The 26,822-nt window shown below is 39.6% G+C and overlaps 1 protein-coding gene across 1 annotated transcript in view; it reads right to left on the bottom strand.

The window, feature by feature from the left end:
* LOC124622736 (sodium- and chloride-dependent glycine transporter 2-like) overlaps nt 1–26,822 on the bottom strand; it is a 467,104-nt gene that overhangs the window by 184,810 nt on the left and 255,472 nt on the right. Inside the window, exon 4 of the mRNA XM_047148526.1 lies at nt 7,565–7,697. Within this exon, the coding sequence (XP_047004482.1) occupies nt 7,565–7,697 (133 nt within the window). The remainder of the gene's footprint in view (nt 1–7,564; nt 7,698–26,822) is intronic.

The raw sequence follows: 26,822 nt of genomic DNA, 5'->3' as shown, positions 1-26,822 counted from the left end.
GAAGCTATATGGATCTATTTTCCTTTGTGAGACGACTGTGGCAGGTACCTCTTCCGGGAATTTCATCTTCCAACAACACGGGGCACCCCCTCATTGGAGCATCGATGTTCGGCGGTACCTAAACGACGAACTTCCGTATCGCTGGACTGGGTGTAGTGAAGACATGCGGTTCCGATCCCTTGTTCCCAGGTCGCCTGACCTAACGTGTTGCGACTTCTTGCTTTGAGAGTACATTAAGGACCGCGTTTACGTTCTCCCACGGCAAGAATTCGGGAAAAGCTCAGAGAATGCATGCTATGATGACGACCGTTGACAGAATGTTGCTACATGAAGTGTGGAACGATCTTGACTACCACTTGGACACGTGTCGTGTGGCCAGAGGGACACTCATAGAAAGTCTGTCGAGTGCAAAATAGAAACTCGTGGGTTTACGGTTCTATTAATGCATCACTCTTATTTGTACACGTAATACTTTGGAAACTATAGAGATTTGAAAACGAATGAATCACTTATACTCGCCGTGTATTATAGAAATCACATACGGAAATGAACTGTAATAATCGTATGGTTGATACTGTACTAGCAAAGTCATTTGTATTAACCTTATAACTGCCGGCCAGAGTGGCCGAGCGGTTAAAGGCGCTACAGTCTGGAACCGCACGACCGCTACGGTCGCAGGTTCGAATCCTGCCTCGGGCATGGATGTGTGTGATGTCCTTAGGTTAGTTAGGTTTAAGTAGTTCTAAGTTCTAGGGGACTTATGACCACAGCAGTTGAGTCCCATAGTGCTCAGAGCCATTTGAACCAACCTTATAACTTCTCCACAATGACTTGTAGTATATTCTATTAATATTTTTTATCTCCTCTTTATTTTCTGTTGACTTGTTCTTTATCTGTACAAAATGTGACAGGACCAAAACCAAAAGTAAATGACGAAGTAAGAGAGGTAAAATATGGGGCTGCTCCTTTTGAGATGTAGGACTTCAAAAAGGAGTAAAATTTGGTGGGATCTTTCTCAACATTCTCTACTCTAAAATGTCTCTGAAACTAAGTACCAGTATCGTACACTGTAGCGAACAGCAACACTGCGGTGAAAAGAAACAAAACTTTAGAAGTAGTTTGGTGTCATTTGACAAGGTATTTTTTGTGACATCTGTTGGTCAACCTGTAAATTTGAAAGGGAATATTAATTTTTATAGTTGGCAGCACCGGAAATTGGCTTCATAGGAAGTGAAAGTTCGTTTTGTATTTTTGCAACTTTTATGGGCTCCAAAACTTTTCATGTAGGCAGTTAACTTACATTAACTCACACAGTTGCACTACACTGTTTCTTACAGTAACGTGTCTATAAGAAGTATCTAAATAAATATTTGTTACTTTTTTATTTTTCTGTAACAGTATTTTGTCAATCTTCTGTCACATATTTACAATAAATGAGCTGAATAGAAGTGCCTTACTTCATTATTCACAATTCAGTTACCGTTGCATTCGTGTGTGTAACCTCCACAAAATAAAATAGTAATGAAACTATATTTATTTCATCGAGGTGTTAAAATAGTCAAAATGTATAATATGTTCATTTTTACAGTATCTCACTGAATTATAAACATCTAAAACTGAACAAACAGTACCACAAGTGGAAGATGTGCTTTGGTGGTGTTCAACCATTTTTCCGAACTTCACTGTGACAAACTGATGCTGCTGGTCTTTCGCTCTTTAGGATGAAAGATGTTACAAATTCAGCGAAGTAAAAAATTCGTATATGTCATATGCTTATTTACATATAAAAGTCAATTTACGGATTTTCGTTTCTGTGAACCCACGTGCGCCAGACACGTCTGATCAGAAATTCTAGATTTTAATATTTTATCGTTTGTGTAGTTTTCACATGATCTTCCATTGGCAATGTCCAGACTTGTGTGTACCATGATTTAGTGTGTAATTTCGAACATCTGAAAATGCTGTGCAAAATTCGTAATACACTGTCAATTGCGAACTTAATCTGTGCTTTATAACTTTTGTCAACAGTATCATCATTCAAGACCAATTATTTCATAATTTCGTTGATTATTTATGCGAAAAAATATATTTTTGAGAGTTGTCATATGCTTATGTGTTCCTGTGCTTGAAACATTTTTTTGCAGTAATATACCAGATTAAAAAAAGGACATTCACCGCAAATTTCGGTGTAAAACTATGCAACTAAATCTATATTTTTGAGAATTTTCAGAAGTAACGAGTTTTGTTCATAACATACCACGCATAAACAAGATTTGTCACGTACAGTTCCTGCATCACATATTGTAACTATTGTAACTAACATGTCATGTTGCATTTAGATTTGTCTTATCTGTGCTTACTGTAAGTAAACGCTATTTTATTTTTGAGTTTGTTAGAGAACATACGGGTAACCTCAATAAGATTTCAGTAAATGAATAGCTACTAGCCTAGGTTTTCCGGTTGTCATAACAGAAATTTCTTTTTGAGTGCTGATCACTTAAGTTCTTGTGGCATAATAGACACAAAAATTAAATGAGAATCAGGAATCTTAGTTTAAAGATATTTGTTTTGCATCAGCCACAGCGCAGCCCCATTGTGGATGCTGTTCTTGAGCATGGGATGAGTTAGTTGATATTTTGTAAGCAGCTGGATATCGCCTTGGCTACTGTCAAGTGATGAAGCTGCTACAAAAGGGTGTGTCTGGAGGGCTACTGAGCTTCATGTACAGCAGATACCAAGTATTCTGTAGGTACTGCCTCCTGTAATTGGGGTCTCAAGTGTAAGTCTAGGCTCTGTGTGCTGGAGTGTGCTCCTAAAAACAAGTCTGAGATGCCGTCTTCCACTGAACTGAAACTCACTTTACTTGTTGGGAAACATGCTGCATTCCCTAGCAAAGAGAGGCAAATGCAAAAGGATTGGGGTCTATTCATCATGAGCAGTTTAAACGTAGGGTTTGTAATGGTACCCCTTAGGAAAATGGCAGCAAGGTATGGAAAGGATAGCCAGGTGCACTTTGTATATATATATATGTGTGTGTGTGTGTGTGTGTGTGTGTGTGTGTGTGCGTGCATGTGTGTGTGTGTCTGTGTGTGTGTGTGTGTGTGTGTGTGTGTCTGGGAGCCTCATTCAACATAATGAAGAGGCTGTCCCAGCCTCAGTCACAGATTGTCAATGAAGCTACCAATCTGCAGCATCGTTGCTTTCTGGTTCTGATTCGAATGGAAGGCTTGAACTGAAGACATCAAAGATTTTGTGACAATCTAGGCTGCAACTTGCTAGACTTACACTGTAGTGTTGAGAACTGTACAATCCCAGTAAACGGTTCCGCTGTGCACTACACTTCAGAGGTTGTTGCCAAAGTAGTTGAGTGCGTGTGGGGTGTAAACTTTTTTTTTTTTTTTTACTCCCATATAACGAAAGCTGTTGGAGACTGAAAAGTATTAGTGTAAAATCCAAAGAAACGTCCCCACCCCCAAGCGTTAAAATCCTAATTGTTAACTGCCAGATCATTTGCAAAAGTCCGATAATTTGAAACGCTCTAAAAAGCAATGAAACTCACATAATGTTAGGTACAGAAAGCCGGTTAAAACCAGAAATGAGATTGTGGGGAAAAATTTAACTGTATGTATCGAAGAGATAGGCTAATGAGAAATGTATTTGTCACAATAGACAAGCAACTCAAATCTACTGACAAGGGGAGGCCGCCAATTGTGAAATTCAGATTCGATTCATACTGCGCGTAATAAAAGCTTATGGTCAGAGGTGTAATGTGGCAAAGCACCAAGATGCACTTCTCAGCCGTTGTCGAGAAAATCGACAGTTAAAAGAAACCGTTGCGGTGAAATATTCTCTACGATTAATAATTTTCTACAGCGTCGTGGTGAAGCGGTAAGCGCTTGCGTTCGTAATACGAAGGTCGCCGGATCGAATCTCGCGCCATGCAACCTTTTTTTTTTTAGTATTTGTTTTTTGTAATTAAAATATATATACAGTATATGTAATTCCCGGCAATCAGTTGCAACAATTATACATACAATAAGTTGTTGAAAGTCGTTTGTCGTGGAAAAACTGGCGCCTTCGAACATCATTATGTTTTCCGCGAACAAAGTTGTATTTCACAAATGTTATTAATTGTCTTCATAATGTTAACCACGTATAGTTAACGGAAGACGTAGAAACGATATTCCGAAACGAATACGTATAGAGTAAGTCAAACGTTCGAATTAGAATAGAGACCCCACGAACACAAATTTGCTGTGGCAGGTATGAAATATAAACTCCGTTACTCGCTCGTTACACTTGAAGGACAGATGTTGAATGGGCCGAAACGAGCCGCCGCATGACAGCGTAGTTGCCTGCTAACTTCGAAAGAAGGTAGATGCGATCCCTAGCGCAACTTATAACATCGTCGAAAATCAGTGCGGACGGGAGAGCTTTGGTACACCCTGTTAAACAAACGGAAAAATGAAGACGGTACAATTGGAGAGCGATCCTCCTTCACCAACATGCATAAGCAATTCATTAATAGATTACAAAAAACTAATAATAAAAAAAACTGCATGGCGCGAGATTCGATCCGGCGACCTTCGGATTACGAACCCGAGCGCTTACCGCTGCGCCACGACGCTGTAGAAAGTTATTGATCATAGAGAGTATTTCACCACAACGGTTTCTTTTAACTGTCGATTTTGTCGACAACGGCTGAGAAGTGCATCTTGGTGCTTTGCCACATTACAAATGGCTCTGAGCACTATGGGACTCAACTGCTGAGGTCATTAGTCCCCTAGAACTTAGAACTAGTTAAACCTAACTAACCTAAGGACATCACAAACATCCATGCCCGAGGCAGGATTCGAACCTGCGACCGTAGCGATCTTGCGGTTCCAGACTGCAGCGCCTTTAACCGCACGGCCACTTCCGCCGGCTTTGCCACATTACACCTCTGGCCATGAGCTTTAATTAAGCGCAGTATGAATCGAATCTGCATTTCACAATTGGCGGCCTCCCGTTGTGAGATAGAAATTGAAGCTGCGTGGGAGACTGTTTAAGCATGATTTAGTATCAAGAGTGGGCATATAATTATCACTGAATCTTTTGATTGATCACCTGACTCACCCCCCACCCCCAAAGGTAACCTCAGTTAGCTGGTATGTAATCTCCCCAATTATACTGTGCTCATCAGAGGAGACCTAACTCAATAAATAATCAGTTGGGAAAATTATAGTGCTTTAAGCGGTGTCGTGACAAGACATGTTGCGAAACATTATTAAATACCTTCTCTAAGAACTGCTTAGAACATGTAGTTTGGAATCAAACTCATGATGGAAATACACTCGATCTAATCGCAATAGACAAACCTGACCTTTCTGAGGATGTCCACATAGAACCATGAGGCAGCTCTGGTAATAGTGATAACCAAAGTACAAAGGGCAACTAAAAGAGGTAGAAAGCTAACTGATAAAGTGACAGTAATGACATATCTCAGTGAAGAACTGGAAGTATTTAGCTCTGGACAGGAGCAGATAGAATAATTACTGTTGTTCAGTTTTAAAAGAATGGTTTATCAGTCACTTGATAGACTGTAGCTACTTGAATAGTTCATGACGGGAGTAATTCTCCATGGTACACAGTCATTGTAAATAAACTTCCAAACGAACAGAGACTAGAGCGTAACAAATTTAAAACAAAGTCAAGGACCATAGATAGAGACCGCTGACTTAAATACATTTAGCTGTCAAGAGAGCAGTGTGTGAACCCTTCAGCGACTAAGACACCAGAATATTATTGAAAGATCTCTCACAGAACCTAAAGAATTTCTAAGCATATGCATAGACTTTTGGGTCATGAAAGTTAATGTCCAGAGACTTATGGACGTGGGTAGCAAAGCAAAAGGAAAAATGCTGAATTCTATTATTAAATGTTTCTTTACAAAGGAAAACCCAGGAGTATTGCTTCAAAGGTGAATAAAATAGAAATTAGCCAACTGAAAACGACGTAAAACTGAACGAAGTACCAGGAACTGGCAGAATCCCGGTCAGATTCTATGCAGAATTTGAAGATGAGTTCACTGTTATTTTAACCGTAACATACCACAGATCCCTACAGCAAAAAACCGTATCCACTAGTTGGAAGAAAGCACAGGTCACACCTGTTTACAGGAAACGTGGCGGATGTCCAAAATCCTTGGCATCTATTTGTCGTAGAGTCTTGGAACAGATTCTGAGCTCAAATGTAATATGATGTCTCAAACAGAATAATCTCCTTCACATTAACCACCATGAATTCTAAAAACATTTAACCTGTGAAACCCAACTTCCGCTTTTCTCACATGAGGTCCTGAAAGCCATGGACCAAGGAAGTAATGCAGACCCAGTATTGCGTATGATCGAAACTACGATCGTATGGGGTATTTAGCGATATTTTTGACTGTGTTGCGGATTTCTTGGTGGGGAAGACACAGCATGTTACCATGGATGGAGAGTCATCGAGAAATGTAGACGAGTGCTGGGATCCTTGCTGTTCATGACTATATTAATGAGCACATGATGCAATTACCGGTAACGACATGTCTGAAAAAAGCTGCAAAAGTATTGTCAGATCTTGATCAGATTTCAAAGTAATGCAAAGACTGGAATCTTGCTTGAAATGTTAGGAACCTTAAAATGCTGCATATCAAAAAACAGAGAAACGTAGTATCCAACGACTAAAATATCAGTGAGTCGCAGCTGTGATCACTCGACTCATAAAAGTGCCTGAGTGGGGCAATTTGGGGTGATATAAAAATGAATGATCACATAGGCCTAGTCATAGGTCAATCAAGTAGCAAACTTTGGTTCATTATTAGAATATTATGGAAATGTAATCAGGCTGTGAAGGGGATTGCTTATGAAACATTTATGGATATTGTTCAAGTTTGTGGGATCCCTACCAGAGAGGACGAACGGGGGATATTGAATGTATACAGCAGCAGCACTAATTGTCGCGGATTTGTTTTACCCATGCGAGAGCGTCATGAAGATCACGATGAAACTGAAGTCGAAAAAAGCTTGAAAACAGAAGTTACGTGACGGAGGGTGGACACAAAGAACGTTCATAAACATTGGAACAAGCTTTGAAAGTTTCACTTTCACATACTGCGTCACTTGTTACGTTGTTCTTGCCCTTTTATGTGTACAGTTTTTGAAATGTCGTCATGAACATTATATCTACACTGTACTCGAGGATACGTATGAGGTATGAGATATTTAATATTTGGTTTTATCGCTAACAAATAAAAAAAATATCGCAACATTTGGTACGATACTTGCAGTTAATTAACAGCATATTTAAGTAGCTATACGTTTCTCTGAAATGTTTTCTTATTTTGGTGATAATCTATATTCATGATCTCATGCTTGAAATACACAAGGACATCAGAATACAGTATTCTGCCGATTTTTTGTGGCCTTAAGAAAGAAATGAATGTTACAATAGAATACTTCGCAGTTGACTGTAAATTACAGTACTAACTACAGAAAACAGGTAATCATGCTGAGGGGCTGGGTTACATTTCACACATACATACCTTCCCCGACGATTGCACCCCTTTGCACAGACACAGGAAGACAATTATCCACGCCATCAGAAGGCATGTCGCCATGGACAGTCGAACTTCACCAGTGTACTCAATGCCATCCGATAGCCCCAGAACATAATTTCTGAAATGACGACAGACATTAAAACAACATCTGCCGTACTTTTCAGGAATAAGTGCATCTAAATAAAGCGAAAAATTAATTGTATTACACACATAATGTCAGTTATTTGTAGTCGATAGCTGAAGGAAACACAGAAAAGAAGAAACAGAGGAACAGCTTTGAATTTGAAGTGAAACTGTCTTAAAGATTAAGATACTCCTTGAATATATGATTACATGATCATTGTTCATTTTTTCTAATAACAATGCAAATGTTAATCTATAGCTGATTCATTTTCTCAGTTGCATTCATATTTTATTGACAAGTAATAGCGCAATTCATTTCATATGGCAAATTAGGGAAGTTTAAAGAATGTGGATACAATTTTTCTTAAATTACCAGCTGTCACTTCCTGTTTATTTTTAAAATGTTACACACAAAGAATAGCTCACTTAAAAATGAATAAACTACTTAAAATTTTTCATTTAGTTTTTAGATCATTAAAATTTACAGGCAATAAATAGTAAATATTTGGTACAAAAAGGAAAAGATTGAACTTTATACACATACACTTACACAAAAATAAGTAATTCACACACAAATTTATTGAAAATATTTTTTGTCAAATTCTGTCAACCACGAACCATGTATAACAATGACTTATAATATCTTATTTCTGGTTGTGTTCCTTTATTTCAAAATTTTTTCATTTATTTATATACTCTGCTTTTACCTCTGTTCATCAGAGAAGATTCTTTTGCACTTACTATTTTCTTTCTGTTGAAAACCCTCAAACCTATTAATTTCATTGTTAAAGATTTCTCTGTTTTGATATCCTGGTCAGAAATACTATCTTCATATGGGCCCTTTTGAGTTTCATTGATCCTATTTTGTTCCTATTGTTTATAAACACTAGAATATTTGTTTAATAATCTACTTTGCCCCATTCTCTCTTTCTGTGAGAAAAGTAATGAATTCTGTGGCACAGAATACTTATTTGAATGATGGAATACCCAATTTTTGCATTTATGGAGACTGATTTTTGTTGTTGTAGATCTCTTTGGAGAGTTAATATGTAGTCTTAAACTTTTTGGCTATGATGTTACATGCTGATTAACTTAATCTATCGATTTGAATAATTTCTCCATAACATTTGAATTATTGTGTACTGTCGATCCCTTCGAGGTCAGTTTATAGAGATTTGGAGCATCCAAGAGCATGTACATTGTTTTGGAAGTGGACATTTCCAGCCTGTATGGCTTGTAATTTTTCCAGGAAGACTTTTCTGAAGAATGAATAAATTTATGTTTTTGACCAAGTTCACGAGGTCATCTCTGAAAGTAAAGTAGTTGATTTGGACTCCTTTCTTTTTTAATCCTAATTCTAGCTTGTGATTTATTCCAGATTCTGGAAGATTTTTCCAATATTTTAAGAGCAAGAGTGGCAGTCCATATCTCAGCCTTCACCATGTTTTTATTTTCAATGGTTTTGAAATTTGATTGAGAAATTCAACTTTAGATTTAATTCTTGTGAGAAGTTGTTTGAATAAATTTGTCATTCTATCATCAACACTGAATACATAGAGTGCTGAAGTAGGGTTAATTTATCAACAGAATCATATTCTTTTGTAAAGTCAACAAAAGGGATTACACACTCTGTTTTGACAGTGTTTAGTGTTGGATTACATAACTGAGATTAGAATATTTGGTCTACACATGACCTTTGTTTCTGAAATCCTGTGTGCTTTATTTGCATTTCTGATATATTTTGTTTTTACTTATATAATAACACATTTGCTTGAGATACTTCATGGAGATGTTGGTAATTTTAAGCAATTTTTAATAGTTTTTTCTAAATTTGAGTTTGGTTTATTGAAGCATACTGACGTTAACTTGACACAGATATAAAAACATCGACATAGAAATATAACAATAGAAATAACCTGCAAAATAATTTAAGGTTATTTTGTAGGGTATACATATAAGTTAAAGCAAAAAATCTGATAATGAAACTGATTTTAAGCAGAAAACAATGCAAAAAGAGTATGGTGATCATACACAGGAAAATTACAGTGTTACTAAAACCTCTGAAAACATATCAAATTTTATGCAAATGTCGTTCTGTGTTGTATAAAGTAAAAACGGATTTTATGTTTTTTAAAATTTTACTGATGTACACTTTTGTAGAGGCACCACGATTTTAACGAAATTTTAGAGTAAACAGATGAAACAAATGCACATAATTAATGAATAAAAAAGAATAATAGTTAATTTTGAAATTAGAAAAAATAGGGGGAAAGTAGCAGGTGGTTACATCAGCTCTTTTCTTGTTCGTGGAGAGTGTTATCTGTGAGTTATATCTGTTGTAAGTGGTAAGGATTTTGTATGAGGGTAGTTTCCAATTCCTTGTCCACGTGGTACATCTGAAATCAGTGATGTAGGAAAGCTAGGATGACCCTTGCACACCCCTCAGCCCTGGATGCAGATCTACAGGTACTGGGTTCAGGGCTTGGCGAGCGGATTTTTTTATGATGTAATCAGTGACCTTGACTGCATGACATTATCAGTCATAATGAATGCACAAACTTATCAAGCTGGCAGAGGGCAAAAATTTAAAACATAAAGAAGGCACATGGTGGGAAAGTTAAAACTTAAAGATGATGAATGGCAAGATATTAAAGATGGTGAATGGTGGTAAATTTAAATATTAAATAGTGGAGGGAAATATAAAAATTAAAGATAAAAAAATTTAAGATACAAGTTGAGGAATTAGCACCATTATGTTTAGAAACATCTCCTCTCCCCTCCCCTCCCCTTTCCTCTCCTCTGAGCAGAGCCTAGTACTTCACAGACAACGAAAATGAAACAGCCGGTCACAAAGCTGGTATATTGATGTACAAAAGTATCCAAATTTTATAAATTTTCTTTGTATCACAATTTTACACATACTATCAGGGAAAGGGTACAAACTGCAAAATTTTCACATTTAACAGTGCTTCACAAATCATGAAAATGATGCAGTCAATCACAATACAATCATCTCGGGTGTGCTTCAAGGTATCTGAACACCCTGAAGTTTTTGCGCCATGTTCGAAAGCATTTCACCAAAAAATTATGTGTAAAGTTTGGTTTTAACACTGCAGACAGTGTAAGGCACAACGGTACCTCAAAGCAATTATTTTCCTCATATGTATTGTTTTATGGTGCTTGCCAAGCGTCACAAGGAAGGGAGGCAGGTATTGGCAAGATTGGACTTAGTGACTGAGCATTTTACTTATCCCTTCAAGTCTTGTCTTGCTGACATCCAATACATTTGACTCTCTCAGCTTTGCATAATATGACATGGATGCTGCATTGCAAAACACACATGGGCATTACTGCTGATTAACATAAAGTGCACTTGTTGATGAGAAGTACCAAATTAATGAAAGTTATTCCTATGGCTAAATTCGTAAAAAACGCATTTCTCAAACCAATTTCAACATCAGCTAGGATATTAAATTCATCTTTTACTTCAATACAACTGCCCAATGGGATCTTCAGGGCACTCTGATGGAATAGTATACAGAACAGTCGTCCTATACATATGTACATGTAAGAAATGAGCATTACTTTTTTTCAAAGTCACTCAGACATTGTAGCGACTCCTTGCTAGGGTAATGACTATCTTGCATGAAAAAAAGACGGCTATCTTCTGATGATAATGCCAAACATTACATTAGAGTAGTAACATTGATTCATATAGGTAAAAAACGAGGGTTGTTCTTTCAGTAAAAAATTATGCCTACAACATGACTGTTGGCTCTAAAATTAAGTGCCCCATATTATTTCTATGTCTAAATTATCTGTATTATTTTTTATATAACAGCAGAAAACACATGTAGCATGCTAAGCAGACAGTTAAAAGTTCCTACATCGAAATGAGGTCATGTTGCTGGTAGTACAAAAACTATGTATTATTCATCAAATATATGTAAGCAAAGACATAATGGCTATGTCAACGTGATTACCATATCCAAATTGTTCTACAAAACACATGTCCCCTACTGGAAGAGTGTGGTTCATATGTGACACTTAAATACACTACTTTAGGCTCTCAAATTAATTGCCTCAATGATATGTCTACATCTAATTTGTTCTATAAGAGAACAAAACTCATGTAGTAGACAATTAAGTAATAGTTTACAGCAGTTATTAACATGCTTATCACAACAGCCAAGGTTATCCACAAGCATCACATTTACTGACACTTTGGCACAACAAAATATCCTAAACATTACATATTCTGCTGACACTAGTTATGTGTTATATCACTGAAACAATATATTTTCATAATATGCAAGATGTACATCAAAATACACAAAATACGAAATGTTTAGATATATCACAAACAACAGAAGATGCTAGTGATGGTTCATGTGAAACATGACCAACGATAATGGCAGAATCAGACTGAGATGGAATGTTGACCTCTCAAAGATGAAATCTTTGCCACCAAAATGAAAACGTAATTGTACATCCCTGATAGCAAACAAATATTCAAAACTTGCAGCAAAATAAAATTATTGCTCAAAATATGTAAGATTTTGAGCACAAAAGGCATGTGGCATTATTGTCCTAATTTAATTCTTGTATAAGATTTTAAAAAATATATAACCTTTTCACACTGACACTACTGAAAATACTTTTACGTTAAGCAGCACTTGTTAATGACCAAAGTTCAATTATTGTACCACACCTTATAAGGACAATGGTCTCTCAAATTAAATACTGTATTGCCACATCTAAATTGTTTGTGTTACTTATTAAAATACACAGGATTTGCTGAAATAATTTATAGGTCGATCAATGAACATAATTATGTGTTTGTAGTGTACACAAAATTAATTAAAACACATAAAAATTGGTTCTGTAACATTGCAAAACACACTTGAGAGCTACTCGTGTTCCGACTTGCAGTTTAAGGTACATTTATTGGTGAGACCTGCCAAAGTAAACAACGTTATTCTCACGTCTAAATTTGTCAAAAACTCGCCTCTAAAACTATCAAAGTCAGTCAGACATTATGGTGACCCCAGGCTTGGGTATGAACTTCATTTTGCAATTCAAAAAGTTTGTCACCATCTCCTGTCACATAGTGGAATCTACATGACACTTCGAAAACAAAACCAAGTATGGTTAATTGGGTAATGAATAAACAGATAATTGGGTAACAGGTCAATGGGTAATAACTGACAGTTAGTGGATAACAGGCAACAGTTCTCAGGTAATGGCAGTCAGGTTTACTGTTTTCCATTTTCCATTTACTGTTTAGTATTTACTGTTTACATATTTAACCATTACTGGTTTACACATTACGCACTGTAGTCCAATTAGAGAAAATGTCGTGTAGCCGCAAATTTTTGTATTGTGGTAGGAGGGATTGTCACGTACAACATACCAGTATGGTCTGAACGTGGGATGGGATGGCGGAGCGTTTAAAGGTCACTTTTTGTGTTTTTCTCGAACAACTCAAAAACCGCAGTTTCTAGCGAAAATGTTTCCCAGTTAAAATTAAACTATATTAAATTCCCTGCAATAAAAGGTCCTATTCATTTTCTCTCTAGGACTAATAGCCTCCACATTGCAGGGTATGGAAAAATCTCAGCTTATTAAAAATAGTGTTTAAATGGTATAAAATTAAAGTTTACTGTTAAATGGAGTGGGTTAAGAACAAATATTAAAAGTGTGTACCATGTCCAAGTGGGGATAAATTGTGTTCTGTGAGTGTAACAGGGTGGTAGGGTCTGGCGTGGAGGGTAGACGTGCGAGGGAAGGTAGGTCGCCAGATTGTTCAAATGGTTCAAATGGCTCTGAACACTATGGGACTTAATATCTGAGGTCATCAGTCCCCTAGAACTTAGAACTACTTAAAACTAACTAACCTAAGGACATCACACACATCCATGCCTGAGGCAGAATTCGAACCTGCGACCGTAGCGGTCGCGCGGTTCCAGACTGAAGCGCCTAGAACCGCTCGGCCACACCGGCTGGCGATGAGTTGCCAGTTGATATACGGCATGATAGCGTGTCCGCGAAGTGCCAACAGCTGAAGAGTCTAAATTCACCAGAAACAAATGTGATTAGAATTACACAAGTTAAGGCGAAAAGTGATTGTTGCACTTAGGCTTTTCAGTTTCTATTTTTTTTTAAAATTACTATCGTTTCATGTGGTGTTAACTTTTGCTGGCCGGCCGGCCTTCATAGATCTGCAAACTACAGGGGCAGAAGCTGATTTCTCACGCTATCTAACTCACTATGTCACAAGCAGCACTAGAGACTGTCTCACAAGATTATAAAAGTCCTTTGCAGTCCACCTAATGAATCAGTGGCGACGCAATTTGCTGACATTCGCCGGTTATGTTTATTTTCCTCAGATGCACTAATACTACATGGAATACAAATATGAGTTACTAATAATACTAACGCAAGAAACACATACGGACCGAACCTACGTAAATTTCTTCAAATTGTTCTACTCTGCTAGAAGGGACATTGATTCTTAGTCATCTTGTACGGTAGCTGATCTTTCCTCTAGGGAATGCAACTTCCATCACCACGAGTGCTGTTCTCTGTTTATTTTGCAGTTAGACTATACCTTCCCTGAAATGCTTGTAGGGTTTATTTGTGTGAGTAGATAGAATAACTTCTTTGAGTTCGTGTTTATAGAGTGGAATTATTTTCATTTCATTAAATGACTACATAATTGCAGGTATTAAAGAACTTGTATGTAAATAATATGCATATAAACAAAGGCTGAGAAAGGTATAATTTGTAAGTGCGATGTTGTCAGTGACCTTTGTAGTGTTGGTGCGAAAGTGACTGAATTGGTAAATGTGACCTCTTGCTGCTGACAATTGTTGACAGCACATTGTAAAGCCACGTAATTTTGTTGTCGTGAGGTGGTGGTGAATTACTGAAGGACCAGAAATTTACTGCAATTCTTCCACCATTAACTGTGCTACTAACCTTTTCCATTTAGGAATTGCTGGAACTTTTATAGTAGAGCCACTTACCTCGTAACTACAGTGTGTCTTACAAGGTTGGTGTGACTGATGGAATGGGACTGATCATGTTGAAGTCGAGAGCTGTAATCTGATGAAATGCGTTGATTGACTTATTTGAACATGTCTGAAGCTACATGACACCTAGGCGACCTACTTCTGCTGCAGAGGGAGACAGTTTAAGCCTCTGGGTCTCTTTAGATATTGAGAAAGCTGAGTCTGGGATAGTGCATTTGATATCCCTCACGCTGTGAAAAGAATTCCAGTCAGTGATAATGGGAACAATGAAAACGCGATTGTCGGATACATGTTGACAGCATGTTATACTTGGGATAGGCTCTTCAGCGTGGTAGTTGATGTATCCGAGTGTTGGACTTTTTTACCTAATAGCTGACTGAAGAACTGCAAATAAATACTCTAAACACGAGCTCAGTGAAGTTATTTCGTCTAATCACATAAGAAAAATGAAGAAAGAAGGATGGGGAGATATATTCTGCCTATAGACTGAATTAGATAAGGTGGGTAGATCACGTAACTAATGTTGGGGAGAAGAGAAGTTTGTGGCACAACTTGACTAGAAGAAGGTATCGGTTGGTAGGACATGTTTTGAGGCATCAAGGGATCACAAATTTAGCATTGGAGGGCAGCGTGGAGGGTAAAAATCGTAGAGGGAGACCAAGAGATGAATACACTAAGCAGATTCAGAAGGATGTAGGTTGCAGTAAGTACTGGGAGATGAAGAAGCTTGCACAGGATAGAGTAGCATGGAGAGCTGCATCAAACCAGTCTCAGGACTGAAGACCACAACAGACTGAATTACGAGCAGCACTCATGTTGGGGGAAGCTGCATTTCTTGAAAATCGCTACAGCTTTAGATTAGATTAGATTAGAACTTGTTCCATAGCTGCTGTACAAGAATCAATTTCCCCTCTAACAGCGTCGAACCGTGTGTAGGGATTTACATAGATTATGTCACTATGCGCTTCTTGCTTTAGTGTTACTGGTAACTCATGTCTCTATTGTTGAAGCACTTTGTCAGCATGTCTGCACACTACGACGCAGGTGATTCATAAGGCGCACTGCTGAGGTTCAATGTAACTTCGTGAAACACCAGATAGTTGTTTCTTGTGTGTAGTGGTATAGACAACGTGGGAGTCGCCTGCTCCCTCTACAGTTTGCAGATCTAGGTTGGAGGAAACTGCATGATCACATTCCAGTGTCCTAATCTTCCTCACATTCCAGTGTCCTATACTTCCTCGCACATTCCCTTTGCATATTACGAAATATATATGGTTTAAGTGATATTACATGTTACTGGTGTCGTCAAAACGCATTGTTTTTGGTACAGTTTGTTGCGTTGAAGTGTCAGAAAACACGACAATTTGTGTATAGCAGGTATGTCTGAGAGAAACTGTTATAAAAAAAATCAATAATCGCCATTGAACGTTACTGCATTGCCGGCTACATAATTTTTGTACTGTTATATAAAAGTACCACAGATAATTTAGACATGGAAATAACTAGGAGAACTTAACTTGAGAGTCAATGTTATATGTATGAGTTTTGATGGACGCGACATCCCTCCTTCCTTACCTGTACAATTGTTTATTAAAAATGTACTCTAATGTCTGGCATTATCAGCAATAGATGGCAAACGTTTTGTACTGTAAGCTAAATTCTCTGGTATGCATTCAGTGTAATCTTTAGCTGACTTTGATATCGGCTGTAGAGAAGATTTTTTGAGAAATTCACACTTGGAAATAACAGTGTTTACTTTGCAATACTCATCAACAAGTAAGCTGTAAGTTAGATCAGCAGTTTTGCCCATGTGCGTTTTGGAATGCGGCATGCATGTCATATTATATCGAGCTGAGAGCCAAATGCATTGGATGGCAGCAGGACAAGACTTGTCGGCACAAGCTGAATGCTCGGTCAGCGAGTTTAGTCTAGCAGATGCCCAATACCCTGCCTTGTGACTCATGATAAGCGTCGTAGAACAACTGAGATGAGATATGCAAAATAATTAATTTGAGGCTCCATTGTGGCTTACACCATGTATGGTACAAAAAAATTGCACACGCGGTATGCAAGTGCTGTTTTGTGTAATTTTGTGGATAAACGCTTTTGAAGATGACACATAGAATTCGGTGTGTTCAGATGCTTTTGAGCACCAATATGACTGAATTGTGATCGGCTATTTCATTTCAATGGTCTGCAGAGCTGTAAGCTCTGCTTGATTGGGAGGGGAGAGGGGATGTGTTGTAAACAACAACTGGGGTAGTTCTGCAATCTAGAATTCTTTAAAAATTTTATATCCATCTTTAATTTTTAAATTTTTCGCTATCAGCTATCTTGATCGTTCGTCTTCATTGAATCCATTACCTTTATATCCAAACTCAGGGCCGAGAGCCATGCCTGAGTCGTTGTAGCATTCCCACTCAGGGAGAGTTTTTGATTACAGGTTGAGTAATAGCGTGATATTAACCTCAATGGCAGACGAAAAGGCATAAGCGTTCTGACCATTCCTCATAACCACGAAGTCGGGACGATGGTCATTATAGCGTCATTGCAAATTGGTGCACATTGCACATTGTCATTATAAACAGACTCTACATGATCTGGAAGCCTTACAAAGAGATTCCCATACGTCATCTTTTGTTCTGTAACGTTTGCCGTGAAATTTACAGAAGTTTTAATCACTGGGTTGGGTGTCAAGAATTGCACTGAGAGGGTGACACGATGGAAATATAAGATCCTGCTGAAACTAAGACAGCTAGCTACGACTAATGTTTTATCTATTTATTTTAACATAAGATTGTGTTTACCTGATTTATACTATAAAAGCGCCTTATCAGTCGGTAGAAGACGTTTAATACTAGTGAGTGTAATATGCTGTAGCTAGCACTTGGTTTGCGTGTACATGTCTGCAGCCTTGCCGCTTTGTTCGAAACCCTGCGGCGTGGGCAGTAACTTGTAGTTAAGAAAGATCTGAGAAAATTGTGTCATGTCAAACGAGGAAATGTAACAATCCACAACACATTTTGTGGAACAATTGAATTATTATGGCTTCTAATATGGAATTTCCTGTGGAGCTTCTGGATGATTATATAACATGAAACATAAGAGTTAAAATGTAAAAAAGTAACTTAAAAAGGGAACTAAAGATAATTATTTCATTTTAGTTTTCGAAATATATGCAACATAACTTCGTTTAGTGATTCTAAGAACTAATGGATTTATGTAGACAATGGTAGTAGTGACACCATTATCAAAACATGTGGACTTCTACTACGATAAGGGCGCAAAAACATACTGAACAAAAATTACGTAATACTGCACATAAAGAATGTGGAAAATAAAGCGTAGGATAATACCGTCTAGAAAATTACGGAACAAATTGTGTTGTGTGATAGTATAATTGCTTGCAGAAAATTCACCAGAAACAAATGTGATTAGAAGCATAATTCGCATTGCAGCATTTCTTGGCGTCACAAGCAAAAATCATGTAGCATGCTCACACGCATGTGCACGGCCTATAGCGTTGATGTGCAGCATCTTTAACTGTGTGTAGTTTATCATAATTAACTTTAATAAATGGCAACTAACAGCGCATTAACACCTTTTGAGAAATGGCTTAAGAACAACAGCGCGTATGTTGCTCTGCTATATGATATGTGTTACAATATTCGAGTATAAATTTGTCTACAAATAGAGAGGGTTGTTACGAAAAAGAGTGCAGGGTCAACTGCAGTTTCTGGCAGGTCTTATGCACAAGAAAAGTGATTAAAATGTTTTATCTCATCGTAGTCCCCCACTTTTTAAGTCACGTCAGTTTAAACGAGGAGTAGTAAGGGTCATCCGTTGTTGAGTGTGGCAATAACGGACAGTAAAACTTTTTGTGCTCCGATACAATAAACGCAAAAGAATTTGTCCCAAACGCAGCTTAAAAGCAGAGGTGCTTCCATCTGTAACTGAAAGACATGGCTGCACCTGCAGAGATCGATCAGGTGAGTGTCAAATGAGAGAACAACAAGAAAGTTGTTCGCAGTGATGAAAGAAGTTGGTCGGGCCAGCTCAGAGATGGCTCCCATTCCTGATGGCGATTACTGTGATGAATTCTCTTCAGCGAGAAGTTTGGGAGAACTAGTTTCATTAAGTTTTCCTGTGAAAATTTGCAACTTATCTCAAGTAGTTTCCCAGGGTGAGGTACAGTGCCTGCGATATTCACGAAGCCTGATGGAGAAGATGGCGGTGACCTGTGCCGAGAACTAACAACAATTTCCGCCAAAAATTACTTATGCGTTGCGGTGGCTTAGAATAAACGCAGTTCTAAAAGCTAATAAATATTTTGAGCTGGATATTTTTGGGGAAAATAATTGCATTGTATTTAGGCAACGGAGCTTAACCTGAAACACATGTAACGAGAACTGTTATCATTAGTAACAGCAATAAAACATTTTGACAGCTATCGCAGAAACACTAGAAGATGAAAGGCATTGCCTTTAATCATGTCGCGGTAACAATGTTAGTGTATCGTTGACCAGCTGGGGTAAGTGCTCAACAAGGGAGAGACAGAACAGTGTTCGAAGTGTCAACGAGACCGGTAATGTGCAGCACATACTGAAAGCGAGATCTGAAGCCAGAAAAATATTTCCACAAACTGAAAAAGGATAGAAACTGTTAAAGACTGCAGGGAATTTCGTTATATACATGAGGAAGTAATAATACTTGTAACACGTGTCACTGCAGAAAGAGCTATAAAAATAAAGAAATTAAAATCGATTGCAATTGATGAACTCCGATGTTGCAAGGAATAAAACTATCGAACGATTGGTGAAGTCAGGGCTCTCGAGGCGAACGAAAGAGAAACAAACTTGATGCAGACCTGATGTTCAATGCGGAAGCAAACTGGCACTGTCGCAAGAGAGATAGAGCAAACGTCAAAAGTATTTAACGAAGGAAAATTATTCTGGCAATGGGTTGATCCTCCTAAACGCAACAGTGGTAAATTCGTATGTTATATTTTGTCCCGATGATGATGATGATGATGATGATTACGTAGTTCTTACCACACTACTGGCCATTAAAATTGGTACACCAAGAAGAAATTTAGATGATAAACGGGTATTCATTGGACAAATATTTTATACTAGAATTGACATGTGATTACATTTTCACGCAATTTGGGTGCATACATCCTGAGAAATCAGTACCCAGAGAAACCACCTCAGGCCGTAATAACGGCCTTGATACGCCTGGGCATTGAGACAAACAGAGTTTGGATGGTGTGTACAGGTACAGCTGCCCACGCCGCTTCAACACGATACCACAGTTCATCACTGGCGTATTGTGACGAGCCAGTTGCTCGGCCACCATTGACCCGACGTTTTTAATTGGTAAGAGATCTGGAGAATGTGCTGGCCAGGGCAGCAGTCGAACCTTTTCTGCATCCAGAAAGACCAGTACAGGACCCGCAACATGAGGTGGCGCGTTATCCTGCTGAAATGTAGGGTTTCGCAGGGATAGAATGAAGGGTAGAGCCACAGGTCGTAAAACATCTGAAATGTAACGTCCACTGTTCAAAGTGCCGTCAATGCGAACAAGAGGTGAACGAGACGTGTAACCAATGGCACCCCATACCATCACGCCGGGTGATACGCCAGTATGGCGATGACGAATACACGCTTCCAATGTGCGTTCACCGCCATGTCGCCAAACACAGATGCGACCATCATGATGCTGTAAACAGAACTTGGATTCATCCGAAAAAATGACGTTTTGCTATTCGTGCACCCATGTTCGTCGTTGAGTACATCATCGCAGGCGCTCCTGTCTGTGATGCAGCGTCAAGGGTAACCGCAGCCATGGTCTCCGAGCTGATAGTCCATGCTGCCGCAAACGTCGTCGAACTGTTCGTGCAGATGGTTGTTGCCTTGCAAACATCCCCATCTGTTGACTCAAGGATCGAGACGCGGCTGCACGATCCGTTACAGTCATGCTGATAAGATGCCAGTCATCTCGACTGCTAGTGACACGAGGCCGTTGGGATCCAGCACGGCGTTCCGTATTACCCTCCTGAACCCACCGATTCCATATTCTGCTAACAGTCATTGGAGCTCTACCAACGCGAGCAGCAATGTTTCGATACGATAAACCGCAATCTCGATAGGCTACAATCCGACCTTTATCAAAGTCGGAAACGTGATGGTACGCATTTCTCCTCCTTACACGAGGCATCACAACAATGTTTCACCAGGCAACGCCGGTCAACTGCTGTTTGTGTATGAGAAATCGATTGGAAACTTTCCTCATGTCATTACGTTGCAGGTGTTGCACCGGCGCCAGCCTTGTGTGAATGCTCTGAAAAGCTAATCATTTGCATATCAGAGCATCTTCTTCCTGTCGGTTAAATTTCGCGTCTGTAGCACGTCATCTTCGTGGTGTAGCAATTTTAATGGCCAGTAGTGTATCTCTGCAGCAGTAAGTTATGAATTATCGCATTCTATCGGACTTCCACACAAATATGGTGTTTCTATGTAATATTTTCACAGAAATTTGTTTCTTTTTTACGTAGTATATGATACACTAGCTGAACTTTGTGATCAGGGCGCTCTCTAAGTGACAATATACTCACAATAACGTCCTTCAGACATAATGACAGAAGAAAATATTTGCTCCTAAATTTCTGTAGTTGTTCATTAGATGTGTTGTTTTACCTAAACGAGATATTGAAAGGCAGCACGTCGAACAACTAATTTTTCATACAGATACGTGATTAGAATATACTTCAGCTTATTCGCCGCTAGCCGGAAATTCTAGGAACACCTCTACAAGAAAGGAAGTTTGAAATATGCGAGCAACATTTTCAAACACACCACCAGACAAAAAAAGTGAAGCACCCAGGAAAAGGAGGAAGCGAAATGAAACGTCGCAGGTTGAGTAGGGGCGTAATGTTATTTTTTAGTTTTTTTTACCGAGTAAAATTTAAAAGAAGCTGGCAATATGAGCCCACGTATCAGTATGACGTTACACCTCTCTGGCCTGAATGCATGCTCTGATCCGGTTGGGAAAGGTGCCATAAAGCCATTGTATCCTCTCCTCAGGCAAGGTGGCTCACAACTGTTGTAACTGGCCCCTGACATCCTGGATAGTGGCACTGGGATGCTGTTGACGTCCGAGATGGTGCCGCAAATGTTCTGTCTGGGACAGATCTGGGAGTCATGGTTGGCATAGGAGTATCTCAACTGGTCCCATATACGTTCTGTTGGGGACAGGTGTAAGAATCATAGTAGCCATTGGAGTAACTCAACTGGTCCCACACATGTCCTGTCTGGGACAGATCTGGGAATCATGGTTACCATGGGAGTATCTCAACTGGTCCCATACACGTTCTGTTGGGGACAGGTGTAAGAATCATAGTAGCCATTGGAGTAAATCAACTGGTCCCACACATTTCCTGTCTGGGACAGATCTGGGAATCATGGTGGCCATGGGAGAATCTCAACTGGTCTCACACATGTCCTGTCTGGAACAGGTCTGGGAATCATGGTGGTTATGGAAGTATCTCAACTGGTGGTGGCCATGGGAGTTTCTCATCTGATCCCACACATGTTCTGTTGGGAACAGTTCTGAGAATGATGGTAGTCATGGGAGTATCTTAACTGGTCCCCCACAAATTTGAGAATCGTGGTAGCCACAAGAATATTTCAGCTGGCCCCTCACAGGTTCTATCTGGGACAGATCTGGGAATCATGGTAGCCATGGGAGTATCTTAATTGGTCCCACACATGTTCTGTCAGGGAGAGAAGAGAATCATGGTAGTCATGGGAGAATCTCAAATGGTCTCATTGGTCCCCCACAGAACCGAGAATGATGGTAGCCACAGGAGTATCTCCACTGGTCCCACACGTGTTCTATCAGGAACAGATCTGAGACTCACAACAGCAACTGGAGTATTTCAACTGGTGCCATACACATTCTGTCAGGGGCAGGTCTGGGAATTATGGTAGCTGCTGGAGGGATCTCAAGTGACCCCACACATATCCTGTCTGGGACAGATCTGGGAATCATGGTAGCAATTGGAGTATCTCAGCTGGTCCCACACGTTGTGTCGGGGACAGATCTAGGAATTATGGTAGTCATGGGAGTACCTCAACTGGTCCTACACAAATCTGAGAATCGTGCTAGCCACAAGAGTATCTCAATTGGTCCCACACGCGTTATGTTGCGGACAGAACTCATGTTCTGTTGGGGACAGATCTGGGCATCATGGCAGCCATAGGAGTGTCAACTAGTTCCACACATTTTCTGTCAGGTACAGATCTGGGAATCGTCGTAGCCACAGGAGTATCTCAATTGTTTCCATACACTTTCTCTGCAGAACAGATCTGGGAACCAAGGTAGCCGCAGGAGTATCTCAACATTACACAGACTGTTCTTAGAGGCACATGCCAGGATGAGCACTGTCATGTTCAAAAATTACGCCACGATACCGTCGCATATGAGGTAACATGAGAACACAGGGCGAACGTAACATACCATTGTTCTGTCAGAATTCCCTCAGTCATTACTAGCCGTGACCTGACGTCATACCCGATGGTTCCCCACATCCTGATGACAGGCTTGAAACAGCTGTGCCTGTCGATAAATCTGGTGCAGTGTGACTTCTCGGAAGAACGTCGCTATATTCACCAATGACGGTCATCCCGCATGGCTCAGAAGCGCGACTCATTGGTGAACAAAATGCGATGCCATTTATCAGCAGTCGGTGATTCCCAATCACGGCACCACTCAAAAAACACCCGTTTGTGTTAAGGTGTCTAACAGCATACACATGAAATGGCAATTCCCTGTCCCAGCTGCTGCTAGTCTACGACTAATGGTGCGAGACGAGAAGCAATGTTTACTTGTTTTAGGATGGCAACGGCAGATGTGAAGAGGTTACGAGGATGTTGGAGCACAACGAGAGGATCCCCCCTTGGGGTGGTCACACGTGGTTGACTTGAACCTTGGCGACAAATACGCTGTCTCTCGAGTTCCCATGCAGTCGAACTCGAGCACTGTCACATTCAAGTGCCCCACAAGTCTGGATATTGTACGATGACAGACTGGGCAAACGAAGAGCCACAATGAGAACATTTTTAAATTCTGCCACTTGCTGGTAATGCTGTCTCATATGAGTATGCTGCATCTCCTTGACCTTCACAGCGATGCCTCAAAATCTGAAACTGTTCTCTGCCTTATCTTCCCTTCCAGACCTGGTAACAACACCAAACGCGGACAACGCTAGTGCCCTCTGGTGGTCGTCCTACCTGTCCCAGAGAATTGCAACTATAATCATTTACATACCCGCTGATGCTGTCTACATGCACAAAGTTACATTGACATCTGGCCAGATCATCTACTTTTTCATTTTTTTGGCAGGCAGTGTGTATTTTATTTTCTACAGTAGATTTACATAAAAGCATTTGACAAAGTTGACTGGAGCATACTGTTTTAAATTCTTTATTCATCACCGACCAAAAACAAAGAAGACAGATTATCTAAAATTAAGGTCAAAGTAGACAGCTGTTATAAAAATCGAAGGACGTGAAAAGGGCGGGGGGTTGTTGTTGATAAGATAGTGAGACCTGGTTGTAGCCTATCCGAAATGTTATTGAATCTGGACACTGAGCTAGCAGTACAGGAAGCTAAGAGGAGATTTTGAAAAGGAAGTAAAAGACAGAAAAACTACGAGGTAATATCCATTACAGGCTCCGGCTTTCTTGCGACTGATAAGGACTGAGAGCGTCTGTTTTGTTGGCAGTGCAGGATGCGAGCTCGGTTTGGAAAGATTGTAACTCCTTTTTTTAACCACTCGCTGCTTGTGCCTTTTAAATAAGAGTGAAGCAGTTAGAATTAAGTTCGGTGATATTTGGCGAATTTGATTAGGAAATGATGCGCTAAATGCAGTGGTAGTGTTTTGCAACATGGGCAACAAACACTTGCCAATTGCAGGAATGAAGAAGTTACGAAATACAGGCTTACAACAGCAAGGCTTTCTTCGAGAACAGCAATATGTTAACATCGGTTATGAATTAAAGTGTTAAGAACTTATTCCTGATAGTATTTGTCTGGAGCGTAGCCACATATGAAAGTGAAGTGTGGAGGATAAGCAGTACAGACAAGCGGAGGACTGATAGCTCCTGAAATGTGGTGCTGCAGAAGAAGGTGAAACTTAGAGGGGTAGACCAGGTAACTACTGAAGCGGTGCAGAATGGAATCAGAGAGTAAAGAAATTTGTGCGCATCTGGACTAACAGAGGCGATCAGTTGGTACGACACATCCTGAGGCATCGAGGGATCTTCATTACGGTAATGGAGGAAAGTTTGGGCGATTCACGGTGAAGAAGATGTGAGCTGCAGGGGCTCTACAATTGTGAAAAGACTTGCACAGGACAGACCAGTACGAAAGTTGCATCAAACCAGTATCTGTAATGAAAACTGCAGCAACATAGTATCCCAATAGCATTTTTCTTACAAATATGTTGCCAGTCCGTTACAACATCCACGCTGGGTGTACGTTTCATGTTTTTGAAAGCTGCAGTACGGCTTGAGAAAAAGTTTACTAAAATGAGACATATAATATATGGTTATGTCGGTAACGCTTTTTCTGGAAATTACTAAGTGCAAAAGTTTGTAGGGGAAAAAACACAAATTAGTGTAAAGATGCGGCCCGCCTCCAACTGCTCGCCTGTGCCAACCTGTTCATGGGAGAGTAACGGTTGCGCCCAACGTCCACAACTGCTTGTTGTTCGTGTCTCAATCTCTGTCTTCCCCTACAGTTCTTCTTCTATACAGCTATCTTCTTCTTTGATGGCTTAACACACGTGCTACCATCCTATCACTTCTTCTTGGCAGCATTTTCCACGTGCTCTCCTACTCATTGAGTCTGTGGAGCACTTCCTAATTTGTTATCTTATCAGTCAGCCAAGTCATCTGTGTCCTTCTATAGCACCACATATCGAACGCTTCGATTCTCTTATTTTCGGCTTTACAAAACTCCGTGATTCGCTTCCGTACGATGCTGTGCTGCAAACATACGAGTATATTCTAAGAAATATTTTCCTCAAATTGACGGTACGTTGGGATTTCTTTTCTGCAAGAATGCCCTCTTTGACTGTGGTAGTCTGTTGGTCTGTTTTTTTTTATGTCCTCCTTGTTTCGTCCGTCACGCGTTACGTCGCTTCCAAGATAGCGAAATTCCTTCAGTTCGGCTACTTCGTGGTCCCTAATTTTTATAGTTAATCTCATTTCTGATACTCCTGATTTCTTTAGTTTTTCTTCGCTTTACTCTCTATTCATATTCTGTACCCATTAGACTGTACATTTCATTCAATAGGTCCTGTGATTCTCCTTCAGCTTCATTATCATTAGCGGATCCTTTGACCCTGACATTTAATTTTATTCCTGAATCTTTGTTTTATTTTCGTTAGGGTTTCTTCGATGTAGGCATTGAACAGTAGGGGTGACAGATTGCGTCACTGTCTTAACCTCTTTTTAATCTAAGTACTTCGATGTTGGTCTTCCATCTTACTGTTCCTTAACTAAATAAACACTGTTTTTAGCCTTGTTCCACAATCTATTATTAATGTTATTGCATAACCTAGGTTTCGAGTTATAATCCCATTTACAAGTACATTACTGATTCCCGAAGACGATAATGCACAGGTAAACATGATGGCAAGGCAAAGATCTCGACTTCTTAAGGTATCGATCCACAGCTTAACGTACAATTATGTCAACGACCATTTTTAACTAATTACACGCATTGTTACACATTCACCAACTATAGTACAATGACCAGAGTAAAGTTATGGCCAGCCGTTGTGACCGAGCGGTTCTAGGCGCTTCAGTCCGGAACCGAGCTGCTGCTACGGTCGGAGTTTCGAATCCTGCCTTGGGCATGGTCGTGTGTGATGTGCTTAGGTTAGTTAGGTTTAAGCAGTTCTAAGTTCTAGGGGACTGATGACTTCAGATGTTAAGTCCCATAGAGCTTAGAGCCATTTGAACCATTTGAACTAAAGTTATGCTTCAGCCAAGATATTTTTAACTACGGTGGACTGG

This window comes from Schistocerca americana, chromosome 7 (assembly GCF_021461395.2).
Source record: "Schistocerca americana isolate TAMUIC-IGC-003095 chromosome 7, iqSchAmer2.1, whole genome shotgun sequence".
Lineage (NCBI taxonomy): Eukaryota > Metazoa > Arthropoda > Insecta > Orthoptera > Acrididae > Schistocerca > Schistocerca americana.
This window is presented reverse-complemented; position numbering and strand designations above follow the sequence as displayed.